The following is a 24,725-nucleotide window of genomic DNA, read 5'->3' on the forward strand; positions in this document are numbered from 1 at the left end:
CTTTATAAAAAATGATGAGCTCAGTAATCTTAGTGTGTGGTACAGAAAATGGTGAGGGAACACCATTTAATAAAAAAGCTGGAGAGAGCTCTAGAGCAAAGCAAAGTTTATTGTACATTCTCGGGAGAAGGGCGTCCCACCCTTTGAGCAGACAATCTAAGAGAGGAAGCGCCTCCAGTGGGCAGGACAGCACCTTTAATCCCTAACACAAGACATCCCCTCCCATCACTGATCCTCATCCTTATTGGCTGAGAGTCTTAATTTCTAAACACTTCTATCCACCAAATTCAACTTGACCCATAAGTACATAGTTGCCCATATTTGACTGAAATAGGAAGGAAATGATGTCATGGGAGGATAGCAGGAAGGGGACTCAATTATGTCCTTGACTCAATCCTCAAAGTCCTTCAGGCCTGCTCAAACTCTGAAGTAGATGAAGCCTTACTCGATTTTCACAACTGTCTTGAAAGATCTCGCCTCATCTCGTTCATTAGGAAATACATGCAAAGATTTAAATGAAAGAATGAAGAGCAAAATGAGCAGAACCAAGAGAACATGATACATGGTAAAAGCAATATTTTAAGAATGACTTTGAGAAAATAAGTTATTTTGGTTATTTAATACTTAAATTAACTATAAAGAACATGAAAAGGGTGCTATCTGCATCCAGAAAAAAAACTGATAAATAGAAGGATGTATAACATACATAACATTTTTATATGTCTATATGTATAAATGTGCATATATGTGTATGTGCACCTATCGTGTCTAAGAGATGACTTAATTTAATATACTGAAATATTGGCATCCAGTCAAATTCAAAACATATGCTTTGTATAATGTTCAACAGTGTCAAAATTAAGGTCTAGGATAGAGTCCAAATAAAAGCATTTTCTAATGATGGTGATTGTTTGTCCTTCATTCTCAAAGAGGACCAGTGATACCTCAGGAAGGTGAAGTCCTGATATGCAAGTAAATTGGATATACATGAGGCAGGGATATGCAAATTCACCAGCCTTACTCTCTCCTTTGGAACCGTCTAGGTCCGGTGATAAAATATAGAGCAAAATGACTGGAGATGGCCTCAGATGCAATAGGAGACCTTTACCTTTTTAAGCTAAGATCTTTCCCAGGTCTCAATTTGTCTGAAGCAACTCAAAGCTAAATTTAAAATTAAAAGAATGACCTCTTTTACCTAACAAAAGAAAAATCATTCTGGAAGGGAAAGCCTCTCAGGGTTTTTGGCCAAAAAGAAACAATTGCTATTAACAGTCACTCTTAGTCATCATAACCCAAATAATGACCAAGTAAGGTTAGGACTGGGGCCTATTGTTGACCAGTAAAGGAGAGCCAGAGTAATTTGGATTTAAGGCATGGCCCATAAAAAAAAAAAAAAAATCTAGCCCGTAAAAGCCTAAGATATTTTGCTACATTTCAGCAATCAAAATTTATAATCCTTTTAGACAGAGCACCCATAGATAAGTGTAATCCTTATGTGGGCAGGAGAGCAGAGAGAGGACAGAGGGAAGAATGGAAGGAAGAATGGAAAAATGGAGGGAAGAAGGGAAGAAAGGAAGAAAAGGAAAGAGGTAGGGAGGGAGAAAGGAATAAAGAGGAAAGCAGGAGAGAAGTAAGGAGCTGCATTGCTCAAGTGAGTCCCCAGGGGGGAAGTTATCACTCCTCATAAATTATTATTTAACTTTCATTGTTGAAGAGGACCATGACATTAGGAAGCTGAAGCGGGACTGTGCAAAGTCATGGGCAGAGAGTTGGCATGTTTGGAACCTCCACAAAGAGAGGACTCCAGCTTGGCTCTTTTGTAAGGAGAGATTTAGCTAAAGGGGTCTGTGGGTGGAGTCCCAAGTTGGCTCAGATCTGATAGGGGCTGGGAGAGCCCAGATATCTCCTATTGGAATTCAAAGGGGTACTTTTGACCAGGATTTGTGAATCAAAAGTCCTAGCTTCTTCAACTATGAGGGGTTGGGAATCAGAAAGGAATAAATCAATCTGAAAGGACTAATCTTAAAGGGAACACAACTCGCATCAAGAGTACACTAATTGTATCATATCCTAAAATATGACAGAGGTGAAAACATTATGAATTTCAGTGAAATCCAAAACAGTGCAAAAACAGTTCAAAACAAAGTGGATGAAAAATTCATATTTCTCAGATTATAATTTCCATTAACTTAGCCTGTTCCTTCCTTCTTCATTTCTGAGTATTTGCCTTCTTCCTTCTTCCTTTCTTCCCATTCTTTCTCCTACCAGGCAGTCATTGCTAATCACTTTTGAGTTGAATCTAGATTTGAGTAGGCAGAGAATAATGACAAATTCATTTCTTTGTTTGCATAGTTCTTTCTTCTCTTTAATCTCTTTAATAGCACTATTCTTTCATTAATGATATTTAGAAGAATCACAATTGTGATTGATCCAAAAGGCAATGGAAATATATATGATAGATGAGTCAACTATGGTATGTTAATAACAATGAAAAACAGTATAATTTATGTGATATAGGAAATAAATATTTTTAAAAGGTTGTGGGATGGTCATTTAGTAAAAATGGGGTCAAAAGAGGTCAACATAAGTGCCATACTTAGGTGTGACATATTGACAGAACCAGAGGTAGACCTATTGTGATGATGGTGAGGGGTAAGATCTATCTGCTTTAGAGGGTTTATCACTGTACTTGAAAAGGATTACATTATTTATAAAGGAATAATGATAGAGTTCTAGTCTATATTAATCAAAAGGGTATCCACACTGACAAAAATAAAGGCTTGTTCACTGAAAAGATCTTTCTTCCCCCCCCTTTTTTTTTAAACAAAAAGTGCAGGTAAGTGGCACAGTGGGCTTAGATTCAGGAAGTCCTGAATTCAAATGTAAAAAGGAAAATTCATTGACAATGAAGATGAAATAAAAGCAATTATTAGGAGCTACTTCACCGAATTAAATACCAATAACACTGGAATTTTACATGAAATGTATGTTTTTTTAAAAAAATTCAGATTAACAGAATGGAAAATAGAATAATAGAAATAAAGAAAATAGAAAAAAGAAACCGAACAAGCCATAAATGAACAAATGCAATAACAGATGGATTGACAAGAAAATACTGCCAAACTTTTAAAAAGAATCAATTCCCATGATACATAGATTGTTTAGAATTATTTAGGGAAATAAATGATGCTAAAAAAAATTCATTCTATGACAGAGATATGCAAGACACACAGCCAAAGCTTTGGAGATTCAAAACCGAAAAAGGAAAACTATAGAATAATTTTCCTAAAGAATATTGATGCAAAAATTTAAGCAAAACATTAATAGGGAGATTATAGCAGTTTATTAGAAAGAAGGCCTTCTATGCGCAGACTGAGTTTATAGCAGAACTAGTTCAGTATTAAGAAAGCTATAATTGATCATGCTACTAATAAAAATGAAAAAACCCACAATTATTTTAATATTCAAAAAGGTTTTTGATGTAATATAGCACCCATTTTTGTTTAAAAAAATAGAAATTTTGATAAAGAGTGAAGCTCTTTTTAAAAAAATAATAAGTAGTATCTTTCTAAAACCAATTACAAACATTTTCTATAATGAGAATAAAGTAGAAGCCTTTCTGACAAAATCACAACTGAAGTCAGCATGTCCATTATCACTATTGCCTTTTAATGTTTTGTTAGAAATACTCACTATAATAATAAGACAAGGGAAAATAAGAAATTAAAGGAATAAACATTGAGGAAACAAAATTGTCACTCTTCAGAGATGATATAATGGTATCCTTACTTAGAGTTAACTATAAAAAAATTAATCAAAACAGTTAACATCAGTAAAGTTACAGAATAAGTAAAAGCTAACAAATGATCAGAATTTCTATGTATTAGCAACAAAATCTGGTATGAAGAGATAAAAAAGAAATTCCATTAATATAATTACAGACAATATAGTTAGAATGCCATCTTCTAAGACATACATCAGAACTATATTTCAATAGAAACAAAATATTCTTCACACAAATTAAGACAGAACTGAATAATTGGAGAAATATTAATTGCTTATAGGTAGACTGAGCCAATATTTTTAAAAATGGTCAAATTACTTAAATTTCAGTGTTATGCTAATCAAAATACTAAAGAATTATATATTGAGCTAAAATAATAAAATAATTCTTCCAGAGGAACAAACATTAAGATAATTAATGAAAAAAGTGGGAATGAAGCAGAACCAGTGGTGCTAGATCTTAAACTATACTACAAAGCTAAAATTATTAGAGCCATTTGGTACTAAGTAAAAAACAGAGAAGTTAATCAATGAAACAGTATTGATACATAACATACAGACCTAAATAAGCACTATAACCTTTTGTTTGATACACCCCAAGGTCTCACCTATTGGATTAAAACCTCACTATTTGACAAAAAATTGTTGGGAAAACTGGAAAGTAGTTTGGCAGAAAGTAAGTATAGTTCAATTCTTTGTATATCAAGATAAATTTCAAATGGGTATGTGATTTAGATATAAAGGGCAATATAATACAAGAAATAAATTAGTAAACTAGGAATAAATTACTTCCCAAATCTATGTAAGAAGAAAAACTTCATGACCAAACGAGATAAAGAAGATCACAGTGGACTAAAAGAGAAAAATGAAGAGTCTTTACACAAAGAAAACTAATGGAAGCTAAGCACTAGAAGGAAAGCAAAAACCTGGGGGAAAATTCATGCAACAAGTTTCTCTGAAAAAGGTCTCGTTTCTAAAATATATAGTGAACTGAGTCAAATTTATAAAAATAAGAGTCATTCCTCATCTGATAAATGGTTAAGAGATATGAATAGATAGTTTTCAGAGTAAAAATTCAAAGCTTTCAAAAGCTGTATGAAACATTGTCTAACTCAGTAAGAATTGGAGAAATGCAAATCAAAATAACTCTGAGGTAAAACGACTCACAGCCATCAATTGAATAAAAATGACAAAGAAAAATTCTAAATACTGGAAGGAATATGAAAAAATAAGTAATCTGATACACTATTAGTGGAGCTGTGAACCAGTGCAACCATTCTGGAAAGCATTTTGGAACTTTACCTTAAATAACTATTAAACTGTGCATATTTTTTGACCCAGTAATTGTTCTTGGTTTATACTCCACTATACCAAATAAATAAAGGAAAGAGAAAAAGCATCCAAAGGTATGGCAGTACACACACACACACACACACACACACACACACACACACACGCACACACACACGCACACAATATCATTTTGGGGTGACAGAAAATTGGAAACAGAGCAGATGCCCAGCAATTGAGGAATGGCTGAACAAGTTATGGTATGAGAATACAGTGGAATATAGTTGTGCTATAATATATAATGAATGGAATGATTTTAAGAAAACTTGAGATATTTGTATGAACTGGCACAGAGTAAAATAAGCAAGAAAACATTTTAAACAATTATAGCAATACCATAAAGATAATGAACCTTAAAAGACTTAATATCTTTGAAGAAAACAAAGACAAATCACAATTCCAAAAACTCATGATAAAATATGCTGACCTCTTCTAGATAGTAGCCTGAGGGACCTAACTGCAGCCTGAAGTATGTTTTCTTCTATTTCTTTCTTTTTCTGTCTTTTGTGAGGAGGGGGTTGAAGGGCATGATTCACTGAACATTTGTTTTGCAGTTTATACAAATATATAATAGGTTCTAAGTTTCTTATTTTCTTAATGGATAATGAGGGAGTGGGTTGGAGAGGTAGATAATTTGAAAATGTAAGTAAAATGGAATTTTTAAAAAGAAGGGAAGCTTGGAGGGAGAACATTTCAGGTATAGAGACCAGGCACAGAAACAGCACAGAATCAGGAAATAGATTTTCATGTATAAGAAACAGCAAGAAGACTAGCATTACTAGATTATAGAAAATGGGGGGAAATACTAGAAAGGTAAGAAGAGTCAAGTTTGTGAAGAATTTTAAAAGTTAAGAAAGGAAGTTTTTTTTCAAGTTGTTTCAAAAGTCAGTGCAATTTAAATCTGTAATGGCTTTATTTTGTAGATTATAGGGAATTTGTTGAATAAGATAGTAGCATTGTTAGACCAGCATTGTAGGAAGATCACTTTCTTAGCCCATGGAAAATAAAATGAAGTAAGGAGAGATTGAACCAGTTAGACCAACAAGAATGCTATCATTAATAGTCCAAGCTTGAAGTGATGATAGCCTGCACCAGAATGGTGACAGTGTCAAAGAAAGAAATGGAGTACATATAGGAGATGTTACAGAGGTAGAAATGATAGGGTTTGGCACAGCTTAATGTATATGGCGCAAATGAGTGTCAGAAGTTGAATATAAAGCCTGAGTTACAAACCTGGATGATTGGAAGAATGATGATGATGCTGTTTGATGTTGAGTTAAGATGTCTGTCTTTCAGTATGTCCAAGAGGTAGTTGGCGATGTAAGACTGGAGAATAGAAGTTAAATCTGGTTAAATAGATCTAAGAATCATCTGCATAGAGATGATAATTGCATCCACGAGAGCTGATGAAGTTATCAAGAGATGTTGTATAAAGGAAGATAACCCTGGGGTTCCTCCCAAAGTTAACAATTGTGGCCCGGATCCCACACAGAATGAATAGTGATCACATAGATAGGAGAAGAAACAAGAGAGAACAGTATCATCAGAACCTAGAAAGAATAGAGCACCCAGGAGAAAAGGATGATTGTCAAGAACTAAATGACACAGAAAATATCCCAAAAGGAGTTCAGAGGAGGGAAAGAACATTTTAGCCCAGCATGTATGTCGAAGATGCCTCCAAGAAATTCTAGAAGACTTCAGACAAACAAATGTCACAAGTGTTAAGGGGATGAAAAGGATTCTTCAGACTAAAACCACAAACTTGGCTTTTATTGCTTGCCAACATTCTAGAAGGTATTATTAAAGAAATAGGTTGTGAGCATTTAGAAGTGGAAGTGATAATCACCAAGAGTCAGCATGGGTCTGTCATGAATGTCCAGGACACATTAACTGCATTAATTTTTTTTGACAGGTTTTATTAGATATTCTCCTGCTCAAAAAAAAAAAAAAAACACATGGATTTCAAAAAAACATTTAGCAGAGATCTTTAATCAAAGGCTGTATGAATCAGCAGGGCTTGGGAGGGCATTTTGTGGAGAGGATTGTTGTTCCTATTAAGATTAAAATGGATGATCTTTGAGCTCTCTTTCAACTCTGATATTCTGTTATTCTCTGATTCTGAGATTGGGGAAGTCCGCACGTTGGAAGCACAATTTGGCATGGCTCCTGAGGGATTCTGTGAGTGCAGAGGATAGACAGTTGTAAAGGACAGCCAGGAGGTACAATGGATGGAGTGCTGGGTCTGAACTCAGAAACAACAGAGGTTGAATCTTACCCCAGATATTTACTAAATTTGTGACCTTGAACAAGTCACATAACCTCTGTCTCAACAAGCAGCCTCATCTGTAATTTTAGGTTAATAATAACACCTGCCTATCATAATGGTTGCTAGGGTCAAAAGAGATAATAATTGTAAAGTGCTTAGCCCCATTCCTGACACATAAAAGATGCTACACAAATGTTAGCTATCAGCTATTATATTAGTTGCAAAATGTTTTCTTGCTCACGTGGAAATTTTTTCCTCAGGGAGCTATGAAAGTAAGACAACTTGCAACCTTCATTATAATCCCACTTTTCATAGCATCAAACACAGCATTTTGAGAAACAGGAAGCAGGGTAAAGCATAATGGAAATATTTTTAAAATATTTAAGATGCAGAAGAATTTTATTTAAAACAATTTGATCTACTCGTGGCAGAATTACCAGGTGAAAGTCAACTTACAAGTTAATTGCTATGATATTGCACATCATAATGATGATGATTCCCATTCCGGTAATATATTACGGTGTCACAAACAAATCTGTGAGCATGAACAAAGATACAAGGAAGATGAATAAGACAATTTAAAGGTACATTTATGAGGTGGTTTTATCTGCATTGATTAGCAATTAGAGAGAAAAAGAGACAAAATACTAGAATGGTAAATTAACTTGAGTTAAATTATACCCTGGAAACATAGAACATGAAATTTCATCAATTATGAGATAGCCAATGAATATGTGTTCTGAGTTGGAGGTGTAAAGTTTTCCAGGCATTGAACATAGGGACTAAGTGGTTCAGCGGAAAGAATGCTGGGTTGGGAATCAAAGGACCTCAGTGACAAACTCAGCCCTCTTCAATCTCCATAACATATCTCACTTTTGTCCCTTCTTCCCTCTCTAGGAAGGATATTCCAGGAGAAATTGAAAGGACATGAACATTGGTCAACTTAGGACTGAGGAAGAGGAAGAGTCAAATTAGTAGCTTGGAAACTTAACATAACAAATGCTATGTTTATGTTATGGTGTGGTGGGTAAAATATTAGACTCAGGGTCAGGATGATTTGAGTTCAAATCCTGCCTCATACACTTATCAATTGTGTACACCCAAACAAGTCGCTTAACATCTGTTTGCCTCAATTGTCTCATCTGTAAAATGGGGGTAATTTATCACTCATATCCCAGAGTTTTTGTAAGGATTAAATAAGATAACATTTGTAAAGCACCTTGCAAATCTTAAAGTGCTGTCTACATGCTGACTTATTATTACCTTTAGTATCTATAGAGATGTCATATTGGTGACATAGTATCTAAAGCACCAGACCTAACATCAGAAAAAACTTGAGTGCTAATGCTGTTTCAGACACTTGTTAGCTGTGTGACCCTGAGCAAGTCATTTATCCATGGGCTGCCTCATTTTCTTCATCTACAGAACACACCTAATAACATCTACCTTCTACCATTGTTGTGAGAATATATAAGTACTTTGCAAACTTAAGGGCTATATAAATGCTATAAAGATGGCAAGAAATAGATTTGGAGATGAGAATTTAAGTTAGATTTTGAACATACTGAACTTGAAAACAATAATTTCTTGGTGTTTAAATGGAAAAGAGCTGAGAATTATTTGGGGATTGTTTGGGGGGGATGTTGAGAAATGGGAACATTCTTTTGAAATGACTATGCTTACTGTGGATCAGTTGTGGTAAAAGTTGATTTTCACAGTAATGATTGACACACAGTAAGCATTTTTAAATGAATTAGTTAATTGGGAAATGTAGGCAAAGCTGGTTAAAATTCCAGGAATCTATAAAGATATTTCTTATTCTAGATTTATTTTCAGATCATGTAAAATTGCCTCTTGTGATGTCAGTAATTGCTCAGTGTAGGTGTGGATAGAAGAAGATAGTACACAAAAGACCTTTTTTTTCATAATCAGAATTTTTTTACAGTGGTTTCAATAAAAAATAAAACCACTAATAATATTTCTTAACCTTTACTTATGAATAATGTTTAAAAAATAATTTATCTACCAGATGGGTTAAAAAATCAATAATCCCCCTGTAAGTGTAAGCAGATCTATCATCAATGGCATTTTAAATGGGAAACAATTATTGGCATATTCATGATACTCAAATAAATAACTATTAATTAGTATATAAATGCAATCAATATGAAAGGTCCAAATGCTTAATTTTTTTGCCAAAAGAATTTCTTTAAATTACCTGTGTTAGCAGTATACTTGAGGATAACAAGCAAAATTTTCAACATGTGTCATAGATATAAGTTTGGCCAAATTCAAACTAGTCAATTATCTTCACACTTGAAAGAGATAGATAGGCATAGGTGGTGAGTATATGGCAGAGAAATAATAATACATGTTGATGTAATCCTTAGACCAAAACCAGATTCTCCGTCTTTGTTGTTGTTGATACTGCTGCTGGTCTAGGAATCTTTTGAGATTTCCATAGATTCCTGAAGGAAAAAAAGAATCCTTTTGATGGAAAATTCCAAGACTTTGTCACCTGTATATTTTTGGGTCATAGGCTTTGGAATAACTGATATAAGTGCCTTTGGAGAGTTCAGGAGAATCATGTACACATTTCGATAGAGCTGGGAATTCCAGGGTTCTACTGGTCAAACTTTTTCAGGGCTAGAACTTCCTTCATGGCTTTTTTTCTTGCATCTATAAAAAAATAGGAGTGGGAAAGTTGGGGTAGCTTTATTTTAGCTATTAGTTTACATAGCCTATTTTTAAAGTTCTACTCAAACATGATATATGCTAAATAAAAACCAGACAAAAGTGAAGGGAGAAAAGGCACACACTCCCATTAATCTTACTAGTTCAGGTTCCTCACACAGACTAAAGAAAGAACAACCTAGGAACTCCCTTTAGTACTTATTGATTGTGTGATTTTTGGCAAGTAGCTTAAACTTTGCTGGGGCTCAGTGTTTTCATCTATAAAACGAACATATTGGCCCAGATGACCTCTAAGCTTCATTCCAATCTATAGCTATGATCTCATGAATAATGCCTCTGAAATTCAAAATTCCCCCTGTTTAAATGACACTCTCCCCCTAATGAATTTACATTTTTGAATGTCCAATGAGCAATTTTCTTCTGATGTTCATAAAATCTGGAAAAAAAATGGCCCCCCACACATTTTTTGAGCACCCACTATGTAAACCATTGTAGAAAGGTAAGGACAGTAGCCATAAATTGAGTTGCTACTAAAATTGCTGAAGAGATTGTTAAATTTTATGTCTTAATGCAACACCTTTTGCATTTCATTACCATGTTTAAATGAAATAAAGACAAAGAAGAAAATGTGTTGTTTGCCTGCAGATAATTTAAAAACTGATATTAAAAAGGAATGAATTCATTTACATCATGCAATGAATTTTTATTCCACTATCATCCCTTTCATTGTAAGACAATAGATTTCTTAAAGATATTTTAATACTTGAGAAACAAAAATGGCATTTGTTTACAGTAGCATAGAGAATAGAGCATAATTGTTAGAATGCTAGGCTTGTATCTTGAAAAAAACTGAGGAGAAACGTAGCTTTGGACACTTGGTCACTATGTGATCCTGGGAAAATGACTTAATTTATTTGCATCTCATTTTCCTTGTCATAAAAAGAGGGGTTGAATTTTTAACCTCTCAGGTCCTATCTAGTTCTAAAGCTGTGATTCTGTGAACTTATATGCATCTGATAATTATAGCTGTGTGGCTTGGAGAAAATCAGTTAAATCGGCTTAATTGTCCTTATCTGCAAAATGGGTATAATAATATAGATATGGAAAAGATACTTTGGTACACTTAAATGCTATGTAAATATTGTTTTGTCATTGTTATTTCATATATATATGATATATATGTATATATGACATGTATATATATATATATATGTCAGTAGTATTCACCTTTGTTAAGTACTAATTTCCTTGAAAAGATGATATTCTAAAAAAACATTTTATTATAGGATGAAAATCTAAACAAATGTCCTGAACTCCATGAGGATGGGTACTAGGTCATATCAAAATCTCAATCTTCCTATGTTCTCTAATGCCTAGCATTATGTCCTATACACAGGAAAGAGGGGAAGAAGGAAGGAAAGAAAGAAAAAGAGGAAGGGAGGAAGGAAGGAAGAAAGGAAAGAAAAGAAGTAAAAGAAAGAAGGAAGGAAGGAGGGAGGGAGAGAAAAGGAGAGGAAGGGCAGAAGAGAGGAAGGAGAAAAGAAGATGAAAAGAAGCATTTGAGTGCCTGCTATATGCCTAGTAAAGTACAATGCTCAGTACTTTACCAATATCATATTTGCATTTTATCCAACCCTTCTAGGTATATGCTATTATTACTCTATTTTATTATTAAGGAAACCAAGGAAACAATCTGAGACAGATAAAGATGGGTGACTTGGCTAGGGTTATATATCTAGGAAATATGGTCTATAACCATATTTGAACTCTGATCTGCCCTTTTCCCTGTGTTCTAACCACTGCACTACATTTATAAAGTGCTTACTATGTGCCAGACACTGAGTTAAGGTAATACAATCAATTTATAAATGTGTGGTACAGTGCTGGGAGTATGGGCATTTGCTATCAAGAAATTTGGACTTCACTCTATTTTTAATAATTGTGTGCTTTGGAAGAATCACTTCATTTTTTCTAGACTTATTTTACTCTTCTATAATATGAAAACATAAGACCAGTTGCTCTTTCCTGGCCCTTCCAGTTCTAAATGCTACAGACTGAATGGAGAAAAGGTCACCTATTCTCCAATACTCTTTGTGTCATACTAGATGACTAAAGCAAACAAACAAAATCTTGCAGAAATTTCATCAAACATACAGTTCACTCAAAGGGAGAAAGAAGAATAAAATGGGAAGTTTTATCCTGTGGCTATTTATTTTTAGAAAGTTCTTTAGGTCCAAAATAAAGTCCCTCAGGTCACCACCCTAACCAAATAGCTCATTAATCCCCCCATCACCCCAAACCCAACTGGAGTTTTGTAGTCTTCCCTTCTATGAAGTTTGCCATTTTGATTTTTTTTAAAGTAGAAATTATTCTGTCCATTGAACAAACTGGAAACCATGAACTTGTGCTAAGCATTTTGATTGATGACTCTCAAAATTTGATCCTCTAGGCAAAAGCTAAAATTTACAGGAGGACGCCTAATTAAAATTTGGTTTATCAGGAAATATACTTTTTGTATCTTATTCAAGGTTTAAGAGTATTCTCAGAGGATTGGAAGACTGGTTGCTGCCTCAAGTGTTTGCAGGGAAAGGAAATTGGGAATTTTCTTTTAAAATTAAAAGTGGAGGGGAGTTGAAGAGTGAGCAAAATTCTATCAAGTAGGAGTATGGGTAAGAGATTGAGCTTTCTTGGTGTGGTGTGTGTGTGTGTGTGTGTGTGTGTGTGTGTGTGTGTGTGTGTGTATTTTCCGGGGAATATCCAGGCCAAAAGGAAAAGCTGAGAATTTGGAAGAATAAGGCCCTTGAGGCAGTAGTATGTTGTTGTTGAAGAAGGGGGGAGTCTGCTCCTCCTGCTGTCAGCTCTCTAAATTGTACGTCAGGGATTTACTTTGCAATGATCAGGAAACATTACAGGTTTGGGAATTATAATTTATGTGTTGCAGAGCTTCAGAATGAGTAGGGTTTCTGTTCCTCCAACATTAGTCAGTTAGGGTAGGAGGTAGGGAATGACAAGCTACAGGTGAAGAGCAAGAATGAAGGAAATATAAACAGTACCAGACACTGTGTTAAGAATACAAAACTAGGGGTCTGCAGCCTTGTTGCCATTCCACCAAGGAAGAAGATTTAAATAACCCCTGTCCCTTTTATATGTGCCTTTACATTTTTTTATAGGACAGGAATGCTATAGAGATAGGTGGACTTGATATCTCAAAGACTTGAATTTGAATATCTTTCTTAGTTACTGACAAGGCTATGAGAACCTAGAAAAACGGTACCTTCTTTCCATTCTGTACAATGGAGATCATAATAATACTTACCTCATAGGATAATAATAATGACCAAAGGAGATCATAAATGTAAAGTGCTCAACAAACTGTTTAAGTACTATATAAATGTTTTTTGGTATCATTTTTGAGTTTCCAAAATGCTTTGCAAATATTATCTCATTTGATTCTTACTACAGTCTTAGAAGATAAGGACCATTATTATTTCCATTGTATAGGGAGGAAATTCAAACTCCGAAGAGAGTAAATAATGTACCTAAGATCATATAACTAAGTGTGTAAGCCAGGATTTGAACTTAGATCTTCTTGATTCCAGGTCCAGTTCTCTATCCATGGTGCTATCTAGAAATATCTAATGTTGTCATTATTGTTGTTCTTAGTCCTAATTTCTTGATATTTCTTCAATCTTGACTATCCCAATACCTTTGATATATAAAATATAGCCTCAGAATGTCTTACTACTTTAACACGGTGACTATTGTTTACCAAATGTTTTTCTCAAAATTCTTTGTAGTACAGATAATAGAATCATCATCACCTCTATTTTATAGATAAGGAAAGTGAGGCTCATGGAAGTTATATGACTTGTCTATAGTATATATATCTTTTAAGTTTTCAAGCCAGGGTTTGGTTTGAGGTCTCATGTTTCTAAGTCTAGCTTTCTTTCTGTTCTCTTTTACATTTTGAAATGTTTTTCTCTATGAAAAAAATGGTTTTTATATTTTATACATTTTTATATTTAGGTTATATTTAGTTTTTTTAGGTTATAACTCTTCATCTCATGGCATGGTACCATAAAGCTGTATGTAGCGGGAGGTTTGGTTTTTTGAGATAACCAAGGTAGGAAGAAGATACTGTTATTTCTCTCCAAAATTCTTTGGGAATCTATCCCATTGCTTCTGGCTAGCTCTTGGCAAGTCATAGTTAACTAGGGGGAAAAGAACCAATCTAGACTGGAGGTATCACCTTGAAAACATTACTTCCCCCTCATCCCACAAAGTTTGCTTTGGCTTAAAAGTTTTGACTTTATGGCTTAGTCAGGTGCTTATTATTAGTGCTCATTGCCATGACTTCAGCCCTGGATTTCCACCAGTCATAAGAACTGGGGTGTGATCATTTTCTCAATTTCTTTTGTTAAACTACACTTGGATGGTGATAATGTTTTCAAGTCTAGTCAGTTGGAGACGAGAATTGATTAACTTTGCTTGCTGACTAGGACCATTATACAGAGAGGGAAATTCCATTTCTTCCTTTAAAATGTCTCCCAGATTGCCCCTTTCCCATTCATTCCCATTGCCACCACTGTGATTCAATACTTTATCAGCTCCTGGCTACAGCACTGTCTGCCTCATACCAGCTGGCTGCATTCTCTTGGCCCCTTTAGACCATTATTATAGCTGCCATTACTGTAGCATTGTAAAAAAGATATTGGATTTTTAGTCAGAAGACTTGAATTTTTTTCATAAGATTTGAAACTTTAGTCGCTATAATCTCTCTGAACCTTAGTTTCCTCATCTGTAAAGCAAGGATAATATTTTCACAACTTATCTCATTAGTTGTATGAAAAAGTACCCCAAAAACTTTCAAGGGCTACATAAATGTGAGATAAATGTAATTGTTATTAAAAAAAACACTTTCATCTCATAACTTTCCTTTGTAAGATCCTATAGTTCCACAAATTTCATTCCACAAATATTTATTTTACTACTAGATGTAATAATAATTATATTATTGTTATCTTATTATTGATAAGACCAAGAAGATTTTCAAAAAGTTCTTTCTCTTACAGAGCGTACACTGTGCTGAATAATTGATGTTATTTTATTGTCATTTGCATCCATCTTAGTCAGATTCCTCTTTCTATGTTTTCCATGACTTGACCTTCCCTTCTCTAACTAAATTTATCTCAGTTTTTATTGTTCAACTCGCAACATTTGCTTTGCATGTTAATAAGATACCAAAGTCATCTCCAACACCACCATTTGAAAGTATATATATTTTTGGCACTTAGCTGTGCTTATACTCTAGCTCTCACAGTCATAAATTACTAATGGAAAAATCATAACTTGAACTATCTGGATCTTTGTCAGCAAAGTGTTGTCTCTGCCTTCAGATTTGTCATAGCTTTCTTTTTAAAGAGCAAGAATAATGTATTGAAGAACTTCACATTCTCTTGGGGGTGTAGAGGGGAGGGAGTGAGGGAAAAAACATGAACATAGATAAGTAAATACAAAATAATACAATGGCAAAAAGGAACTATCAGCTAGGACAACCAAGAAGAGCCTTTTGATAGAAGCAGTACTTGATTGGAGTCCTGAAGGGAGCAAGAGATTCCAAAAGGTAGAGGTGAAGAACAAATCATTTCAGGAAGGGGTGACAGCCTTTGCAAATGGAGACAGAAAATGAGATGGCATATACCAGGGAAGTGTATGTTGGTTTGACTAGCTCTTAGATTATATTGGGATGAATTTATTAGAACCATTTAGGTAGTTGGAACCCTGACTTGGAAGGTTGTTAAGTCCCAAACAGGAATAATTTTTCCCTGAGGCAATAAGATGCCACTGAAGATTCTTATGCAATCGAATAATATGACCAGACTTACATTTAAGAAACATAATTTTCTTTCTTTTTTCACTTAATATTATCTTATCATTTTTCCAATTACATGTAAAGATAGTTTTTAACATTTACATTTAGAAAATTTTGAGTTCCAATTTGTTTTCTTCCTCTCTTCCTTTTCTTCCCCACTCCTAAGACAGCAAGCAATCTGATATAGGTTATATATTTACAATCATTTAAAACATATTTCCATATTAGTCATGTTGTGTAAGAAAAAAACAAAAAGGGAAAGCCATAAGAAAAAATAAATGGTGAAAATAGTCTGCTTTCATCCACACTCAGTCTTCATAGTTATTTTTCTGGATGTAAATTGCATTTTTCATCCTAAATCTATTGGAATTGTCTTAGATCACTGTATTACTGAGAACTAAGTCTACAATAGTTGATCATGATATAGTCTTGTTATTGGGTACCACATTTTCCTGATTCTGCTCACTTTACTCAGCATCAGTTCATGTATATCTTTCCAGGTTTTTCTAAAATTTGCCTGCTTATCTTTTCTTATAGAATAATAATTTCCATCACATTTATATATCAAAACTTATTCAGCCATTCCCCAATTGATGGGCATCCATTTGATTTCCAATTCCTTGTCATCACAAAAAAGAGCTGCTATAAATATTTTTGCACACATGGATCCTTTTCCCTCTTTTATGATCTCTTTGAGATACAGACCCGGTATTGGTACTGTTGGATCAAAGGGTATGCAAAGTTTTATAGTCCTTTGAACATGATTCCAAATTGATCTCCAGAAAGGCTGGATCAGAGGAACATTATTTTCAAAACTAAGTAGAGTATGAGAAAAGAAAGAGGCTGAAAAAAGGGAGATCAATTGGGAGGCTTTTATAGTAGTTAAGGTAAGAGGTGTTCAGGATCTACACTAGGATGGTAACCTTGTTATTAAAGAGAAAAGAAAAGGTAGAGAACAAGTGGTAGATTTGATGTAGACAAGACTTGCAAATGAATGCATATGGGGGTTGAAACGTTAAAAGGGGAGTTGAGGATGACTTTGAAGTTGTCAATCTGGGGGACTAGAATGAAGATAGAACTTTGCAGATAATCTCAAAATTTCTGTCATGTCAATGCCACAATACTTAATTTTATGTAGCTAATCATGTGTCTACATCTTGCCTTTCACAGCTAAAGTATGAATTCCTTATGGTAGGCCAGTGTCATATTTCTCTTATATTCCTGATAGTGCCAAGGATAATGTTTAGTGTTGGACACATGATAAACAATTAATTACATTTTGTCAGTTAATTTACTTTTGTTTGCCTTTTGCTGTGTAGGACTTTGAAGCCAAAGATTGATAATAAAAGACCATCTTCCCTGGAAAAGGATATCAACTTGGCCAAGAGTCTTCAGCAGTATCTCACTTACCTGAAAATTCTTACCCGTGCTTCGACTCCCGATGTATATCCCTGGATTAAGAGTGACCAAGCTGCTCTTCAGGTTGTAAATTGTGATTTTTTTTCTTTCGGCTGTCCTTTAACACACTCTGAATTTTCTTTTGCACCAAACTTATTTTGCCTAGTTTTCTCTAGATTCTTAGCACTTTTCTTTTAGAGATTTCTCACCCTTTGAGGCACTTATAATTTCTGATGCTTTCTGCCATCTATCAGGAGCAAAAAATGGTGTAGTAGATCAGACCCCCAAAGGTCTGTGTTTAAATCAGAGGCATATAGCTCTGAGTTTATCTGCAAAATCACTAATAGGCTTTGATTTGTTTTGATAGAGTCAATGCTCCCTTTAGATGAAATCATATGTCCTTCCAGTATTAGACTGTAATAACAAATTTTTTCTGGTTATTAAATAAAATGAAGAAGTGAGATAAAGTAAAAGAGAGTATTAATAATATAGCTCTTAGTCTTTCAGACATTCAGTAAGCATTTATTATGTTTTTATAATGGGCCGGACAAATGTGCTAAGTACTGGGGATATGAAAAATGGCAAAAGGCTATCTCTGCTCTCACAAAACTCAGAGGATGTCTTTTTGAGAACGAAACAAGGCCTGGAATAAGTAACTGCTCATATGGTATGCTTTGATGGGGAAGGAGTTCTCTCATGTATACTGAAGATCGGAAAGGTCTTGAAGTAAATGACTTCTCCATATTGCCTGCGCAAATTCTCCAGCATTTCCTGAAAATACCATGCAAAGGCTCATTCCTTTGGAATAGGGCATTGTGTCTCTGGAAAGACCCTTTTAAACATGCAGACATGCCATCTGAGTGGGATCACATTTTAATATCAGCAGCCACTGAGTACATTAGTGTGTTTGCTTGCTGTCACTTAATAAAGAGCAGGGCCTGAGGGAATGATACCAAGGACAGCTAAGTTTTGAAGGGGAAGATGTTCGAAAATCTTGAGGGCTATCTAATGAGAGTAAGCAAAACATATAGACCCTAGTAGAAGGCCATGAGCAGCCAGGAAAGAGCAGGAGTCATCACTGGATCCCTGCTGGGCTTGAGAAGGATAGGTGCTAATAGATAACAAGAGTGTGCTGAAAGGAGGAGAGAGATGGCAGACACAATTTTCATGACAAACTTCAATTACATCGCTATGTTACCTCGTGCCAGTTCTGGCTACTGTTATCATCACACCTAGAATTTCATACCTTGCACATGTCAACCATTTCAGAGAGGATGGTGGATCCCAAAGGGCATTTTAAAGAAGCAAAATAAAAACAATGCACTTAAAATAAATGAATAATAATTAAATGAATAATAATTCTGTACTTGGTTGCTAGATTGTGTTTTGGGGAACACAAAATACATAATGACTGGACTCGGAGAAAAGGCAGTTGTTTGCAAACTGAGCGATAGCAGAGAATGAGCCCAATCAAATGTGAGACTGTTATACATCCTGACAATCAAAAATAGGACAAGACAATGAAATACAGGATGTTCCTTGGCATGCTGGGCACCTGGCAGCCCTATCCTGCTCCAGTCTTTGTTATTGTTTCTGGAAGCATCAACTTGGCAAATTTGCTTTCTTGATACTAAAACTTAAACTAGGCTATTGCTAATAAGATTCTAACCCAACCCTAACTCCAGAACTGGAAGGGATCCCTGAATAATCTAGTCCAACGTGTTCATTTAATATGTAGCCAATGTAAGTTCAGATAACTTCTCATTTTAATTCCTGCTCCCACTGAATTTCCAGAGCTAGATTGATTATATCTCCCCATCAGTCATAGTCCTAAGTTGTCACAACTGATTTTCTAATGCCAGTGGCTTGAGCACCCATAAGTTTTACAGAATTATCAGTTAAGAATCATTTAGGTAGTCAGCCAAAATATTTTTTAGAAAGAGTATTTACCAAGGTGTTAAAGTGAGTACCAGTTGGAATAAAATGTCCTTGCAGAATCTGTGATACACTGATAAGAGAATTGAAGTAAAACTATTGAGGTGATATGCCCAAAGCCACATAGGCAGCTTGGTGTAACTGTGGATAGTATACTAGAGGGAAATCTCAGTTCACATCCTTTTTCACATAGTTAATAACTGTGTGAACCTGATCAGGTCATTGGAAAGAGCTTTGAATTTGAAGTTGTTGTCTTTGTTCAAATTTGAGCTTTCCTACTTGTTAGTGGAATGACCTTAAATAAGCCACTGAATTTTTCTTTGTCTCTGGATCCTCACCTCTAAAATAACATTAGTTATTTATTATTTTATTATGGTTATTATTATGGTTATTAGACAATAAAATTCTTTCCAGCTCTGAAACTGATTTTATGAAATCTTATCTTGTTAAGATCATAGATTTAAAGCTTTTAAAACTATTGTCACAGTGTCTTGGGGTTAAGAAATAGAAGGGTCATTTGAGTTAGGTATTGTCAAATCAAGGCATCTTCCTTCAGTTCATTAAAAATAATATTTTCCTGATAATCAAAATGTATTTTCTTTCTCTCCAATTACCCTCTCACATTGGAAAAGGAAAGGAAAAAGAAACCCCTGTGATAAATATGCATAGTCAGGCAAAAGAAATTTCTGCATTTATGACCAAAACAGAAGTTTCCTTTTGCATCCTGAGTTCATCACATCCCTATCTGGAGATAAGTAGCAATCTTCTTTGTGGACCTTCTGGAATTAGGATTGGTCATTGCAATTATCTGCATTCCTAAGTCTTTCAAAGCTATTTATCTTCAAATGTTGCTGTTATTGCATAGACTGTTGTCTTGGCTCTGCTCATTTTTTTTCTGTTTTATTTTATTTTATTTTTTTACTAACAAAACTCCTGTGGCATAATGATGATTAATTGCTTAAGGGGACTTTTACCAGAATTCCAAGGAAATTTTGTTCTTGCAGCTTGAAGAGCAAAACATAAAATTTCATAAGGGGACAAGATTTAGAACTAAAAAGGAAACTTTAGATCATTTAGTTATTGATTATAGATCTTAACCTAGATGGGACTTTCAAGGTCATCTGGTTTCATTGCAAATTAGGAAAATGAGGTCTAGTGATATTAAGTGATTTTCCCAAGATCACATGGACAGAATACTTTTTTAAAGAAATGATTTGGACCCAGATCTCTTGCTAAATCTAAATCTTATAGATTATAGCTTCAAGATATAGCTGCTAAAATCCTACCATAAAGCACAGATTGGGATAGGCAAGGGGACCCGGCCATTTCAGATAGCACACTGGGAAATATCTTAGTGCCTCCAGAGGGAATTTGTACTTAAGTAACTCTGGAGCAGTCTCCAAATTTGGTTTGCTGATTGATTAGGAGGATCTTATATATTCAGTAATGGGAAGACGTAGTACCTCCATACCATTCAAATAAAGAGCCATGTTGAGATCTAAAATCATTGGCTGGAGCAAAGGGAGGTGAGACCCTAGAGGGGTTAGGAGTGATAGCAAGCAGGATTTGACTATTTTAGGGGTAATTAGACCTTCCATGGTGTTGAGAGGTCAGAGGCTTGGTGGTTCCCTTGAAGTAGGAGAAGTGGTACTGCCAACGTGCCCTTAGAAATTCTTTCTAGAAGCCTGATATCATGAGAATTAGCATGGCTGGTTTCCCAGAGGTTTTCTGATCCATGGTTGTAGGCATTGTAGGAAGCCCTTCCAAATCTGTCTTAGAACAACTAAAATAGCACCTGGGACAGCGATTTGGTACAGGAAGCTTAGCTGTGCCTCCTAGCAGAGCATACTGTGAAGTCTGGGCTTAGACAATGAAATGTGAACCCTTGAGAGCAGAGGGAGCTTTTTGTTTGCCTTTATATGTCCAGCACCGTTCATGGTACTGTCCACATCTAAATGTTCAATAATAATTTGATGGTTTGGATTAGATAGAAGCTCAGTAAAAGGAGGACAACTTTTATGAAGCAGTATATGTGAAAATTTGATAAATGCTTTAGTATAAATATATTTAACCTAGTTTAAAATATCTTTATTCTTCATCTTTCTCTGAACCAAAACATCTGCCTGTAATGGCTCATGCAAAAAGAGGGCATGCATGCAGTTTATGCTCAGAAAATCTGATTTTTCCCACCTGAATCTTGGACTGATCCCCTTGGTTTAGAGCAGGGGTTCTCAAACTACAGCCCACGAGCCAGATGCAGCCATGAGGACATTTATGGGGCCGGCTGGGTTATGGCAAATGGGCTGAAGGGCGGAGACAGTGTGAGTTTTTATTTTTACTATAGTCCAGCCCTCTAACAGTCTGAGGGACAATGTACTGGCCCCTAATTTAAAAAGTTTGAGGACCACTGGTTTAGAGGGTTAAACTTTCCCTTTATATTGCCAAAAGCCAGACTTTCTTTCTTTCTTTCTTTTTTTTTCTGAGGCAATTGAGATTAAATTGAGATTAAGTGACTTGCCCAAGTGTCACAGCTAGGAAGTGTTGAGTGTCTAACACCAAATTTGAACTCGGGTCCTCCTGAATTCAAGGCTGGTGCTCTATCCACTGCGCTACCTAGCTGCCCTCTAAAGCCAGACTTTCAAGCCATTTTCAGACCATTTCTCTACTCTGCCATCTTTCTGTCTACCCACTTCCAACTCCCCATTATGTTTTGGGCTGATCAAGAGCAGAAAGAATGAAGCAGCATAGGACAAAAAAGTAAATTGTCCCAACTTTTAGGAAAAAATGTAGTCCCTCAAATCCCCAAATATCTTATAAAATATAAGCAACTAAAATTATATTCCTATGAACAGGGCACTAATATATGAGGATATGGTGCCTCCAATGGAGAAAGGAACCACATGTAGCAAGAGGCTGTAGTCATGTATGGCTGCAAGTGACGTGCTCAGGTAGTAAAACAAAGCCTTTGGCAGTTGTCTTGTCTTTTGTCCTGCCACTGAACTTAATTCACTCTGGGAGAGAGAACAAGGTTGCAGATTTTCCACAGTTATGCCTCTCTTAAATTCAATCTATTCCCAAGTCAAGACATCATTGTTGTTATATGGTATTATTGGTCCTCTTTGCAAATGAAGGTTGACATTCTGGAGAACACTTTGGAACTATGGCCAAAGGGCCATCAAACTGTACACACCCTTTGCCCCAACAGTGTTTCTACTGGGCTCATACCCCAAAGAGATCTTAAAGGCGGGGAAGGGACCCACATATGCAAAAGTGTTTGTGGCGGCCATTTTTGTAGTGGCAAGAAACTGGAAACTGAGTGGATGTCCATCAGTTGGAGAATGGCTGAATAAGTTTTGGTATATGAATGTTATAGAATATTATTGTTCTGTAAGAAACGATCAGCAGGATGATTTCAGAGAGGCCTGGAGGGACTGACATGAACTGATGCTGAGGGAAATCATTGTACATGACAACAACAAGACTATATGATGATCAATTCTGATGGATGTGGCTCTCTTCAACAAGGAGATGATTCCAATGGCCTCATGATTAAAAGAATCATCTGCACCGTGAGAGAGGATTGTGGGAACTGAGTGTGGATCACAACATAGTATTCTCACTCTTTTTGTTGTTGTTTGCTTGCATTTTCTTTTCTTTCTCATTTTTTCCTTTTTGATCTAATTTTTCTTGTGCAGCATGATATGTTTAGAAGAATTGCATATATTTAGTATATGTTAGGTTACTTGCCATTTAGCGGGAGATCTGGGTCCAAATTATTTTTTAAAACAAGTATCCTGTCCATGTGATCTTGGGAAAAATCACTTAATATCACTAGACTTCATTTTTCTATTTGCAATGAAACAGATAACCTTGAAAGTCCCACCTAGGTTAAGATCTATAATTAAATGACTAAATGATGTAAAGCTTTCTTTTCAGCTCTAAATATTGTCCTCCTATGAAATTTTATGTTCAAGCTAAAAGAATAAAATTTCCTTGGAATTCTGGTAAAAGTTCCCTTAAGCAAAATTTCATCATTAAGCATCATTATGCCATAGGAGTTTTGTTAGGGGAAGGGAGGGAAAATTTTAGAACACAGGCTTTTGTAAAGGTGAATGTTGAAAATTATCTATGTATATGTTTTGAAAATAAAAAGTTTTAATAAAGAAATTGAGAGGGCAGCTAGATGGTGCAGTGGATAGAACACCATTCCTGAAGTCAGGAGGATCTAAGTACAAATATGGCCTCTGACACTTAACACTTCCTAGCTGTGTGACCTTGGGCAAGTCACTTAATTCCAACTCCCCCAGCCAAAAAAAATTTAAAAACTTAAGGTTGAAAAAAATGACTACAACAATGTTTTGTCCTCCTTCATTAAAGCAGAAACTTCCCTAGGGTAAGGATTGCCGTGCTTTTTGGATTTGTATCCTTAGTCTTAATGTAATGCCTAACATATATTTACTGTTTAATAAATACTCTGTTTCTCTCTCTATATGGTTTATATATTGAGTTCTATTTAGAACTGAAATCAGGATCTTGAACAGGATATAGGCCAATGATAATTTTTTTTTAATCAATTTATTTGGAACTTTAATAACAAATAAATTTTTGATATAAAGTAGACAGAAAAATAGAATTGGACCTGAAAATGAATATCGGTCTCATATAACTAACATTTCCTTTTTCTGTGTATTATGTCTTTATGTAAATTTCAAAGCGTCTTCATTTGCATATTCTTCTGGCTTTGCTTCTTTTATCTTCTGTGAATTTTTAAAACATCATCAATGACCTTTTTCTTTTCTTTCTTTTTTTATGTCCCTATTATTAGTGCTTCTCCCCCACTAGTCTTCCCTTTCCTATTGGAAACAAAAAAGTGAAACCCTTATAACAAATACATACTTTAAAAGAAAATCTGAAATATTTGTTTCCTTCTGCAGTCTGAGCTTATCATCTTTTTGTCAGGAAGTGGGCAGCATATTTCATCATTTGTCTTCAGGAAATTGTAATTTGACTAATTCATTTTACAGATGACCCGAGGCCCAAGAAGTAAAATGACTAAGTGACTGAAACAGTTCTCCTGACACCTAGACTCCCCCACTCCTTTTTTTACTTGCCCACACTGTTTTCTTCTTACCTAACTTTTAAGCACTCTTTCAATGATCTAAAGTCAAATAGAAACAGATCCCCACAGACTGCACATTGACTTAGAAAACCACAAATTAAAGAGCTAAGTTATATTGTATTTTGATTTATTTTGTTAAACATTTCCCAATTTCATTTTAATTTGGTTCCAGTAGAACTCAGGAGTTTGGGTTCTGAGTTTGGTTCTTTTGTGATAATTGTTACCTTTCCTCCTGAGATTTAGGGTTATCCCACTTTAAGGCAGCAGATAAGTGGGTTTGTCGAAACAATAAGGCTATAAGGAAATTC

At 35.1% G+C, this 24,725-nt stretch overlaps 1 protein-coding gene across 6 annotated transcripts in view; it reads left to right on the forward strand.

Moving 5' to 3' along the window:
* PTPRN2 (protein tyrosine phosphatase receptor type N2) overlaps nucleotides 1-24,725 on the forward strand; it is a 1,470,018-nt gene that overhangs the window by 582,859 nt on the left and 862,434 nt on the right. For all 6 annotated transcript variants that reach the window (XM_074267305.1, XM_074267309.1, XM_074267307.1 and 3 more), the window contains one exon: nucleotides 17,285-17,447. In XM_074267305.1, coding sequence (XP_074123406.1) covers nucleotides 17,285-17,447 — 163 coding nt within the window. The remainder of the gene's footprint in view (nucleotides 1-17,284; nucleotides 17,448-24,725) is intronic.

This window comes from Sminthopsis crassicaudata, chromosome 5, assembly GCF_048593235.1.
Source record: "Sminthopsis crassicaudata isolate SCR6 chromosome 5, ASM4859323v1, whole genome shotgun sequence".
Lineage (NCBI taxonomy): Eukaryota > Metazoa > Chordata > Mammalia > Dasyuromorphia > Dasyuridae > Sminthopsis > Sminthopsis crassicaudata.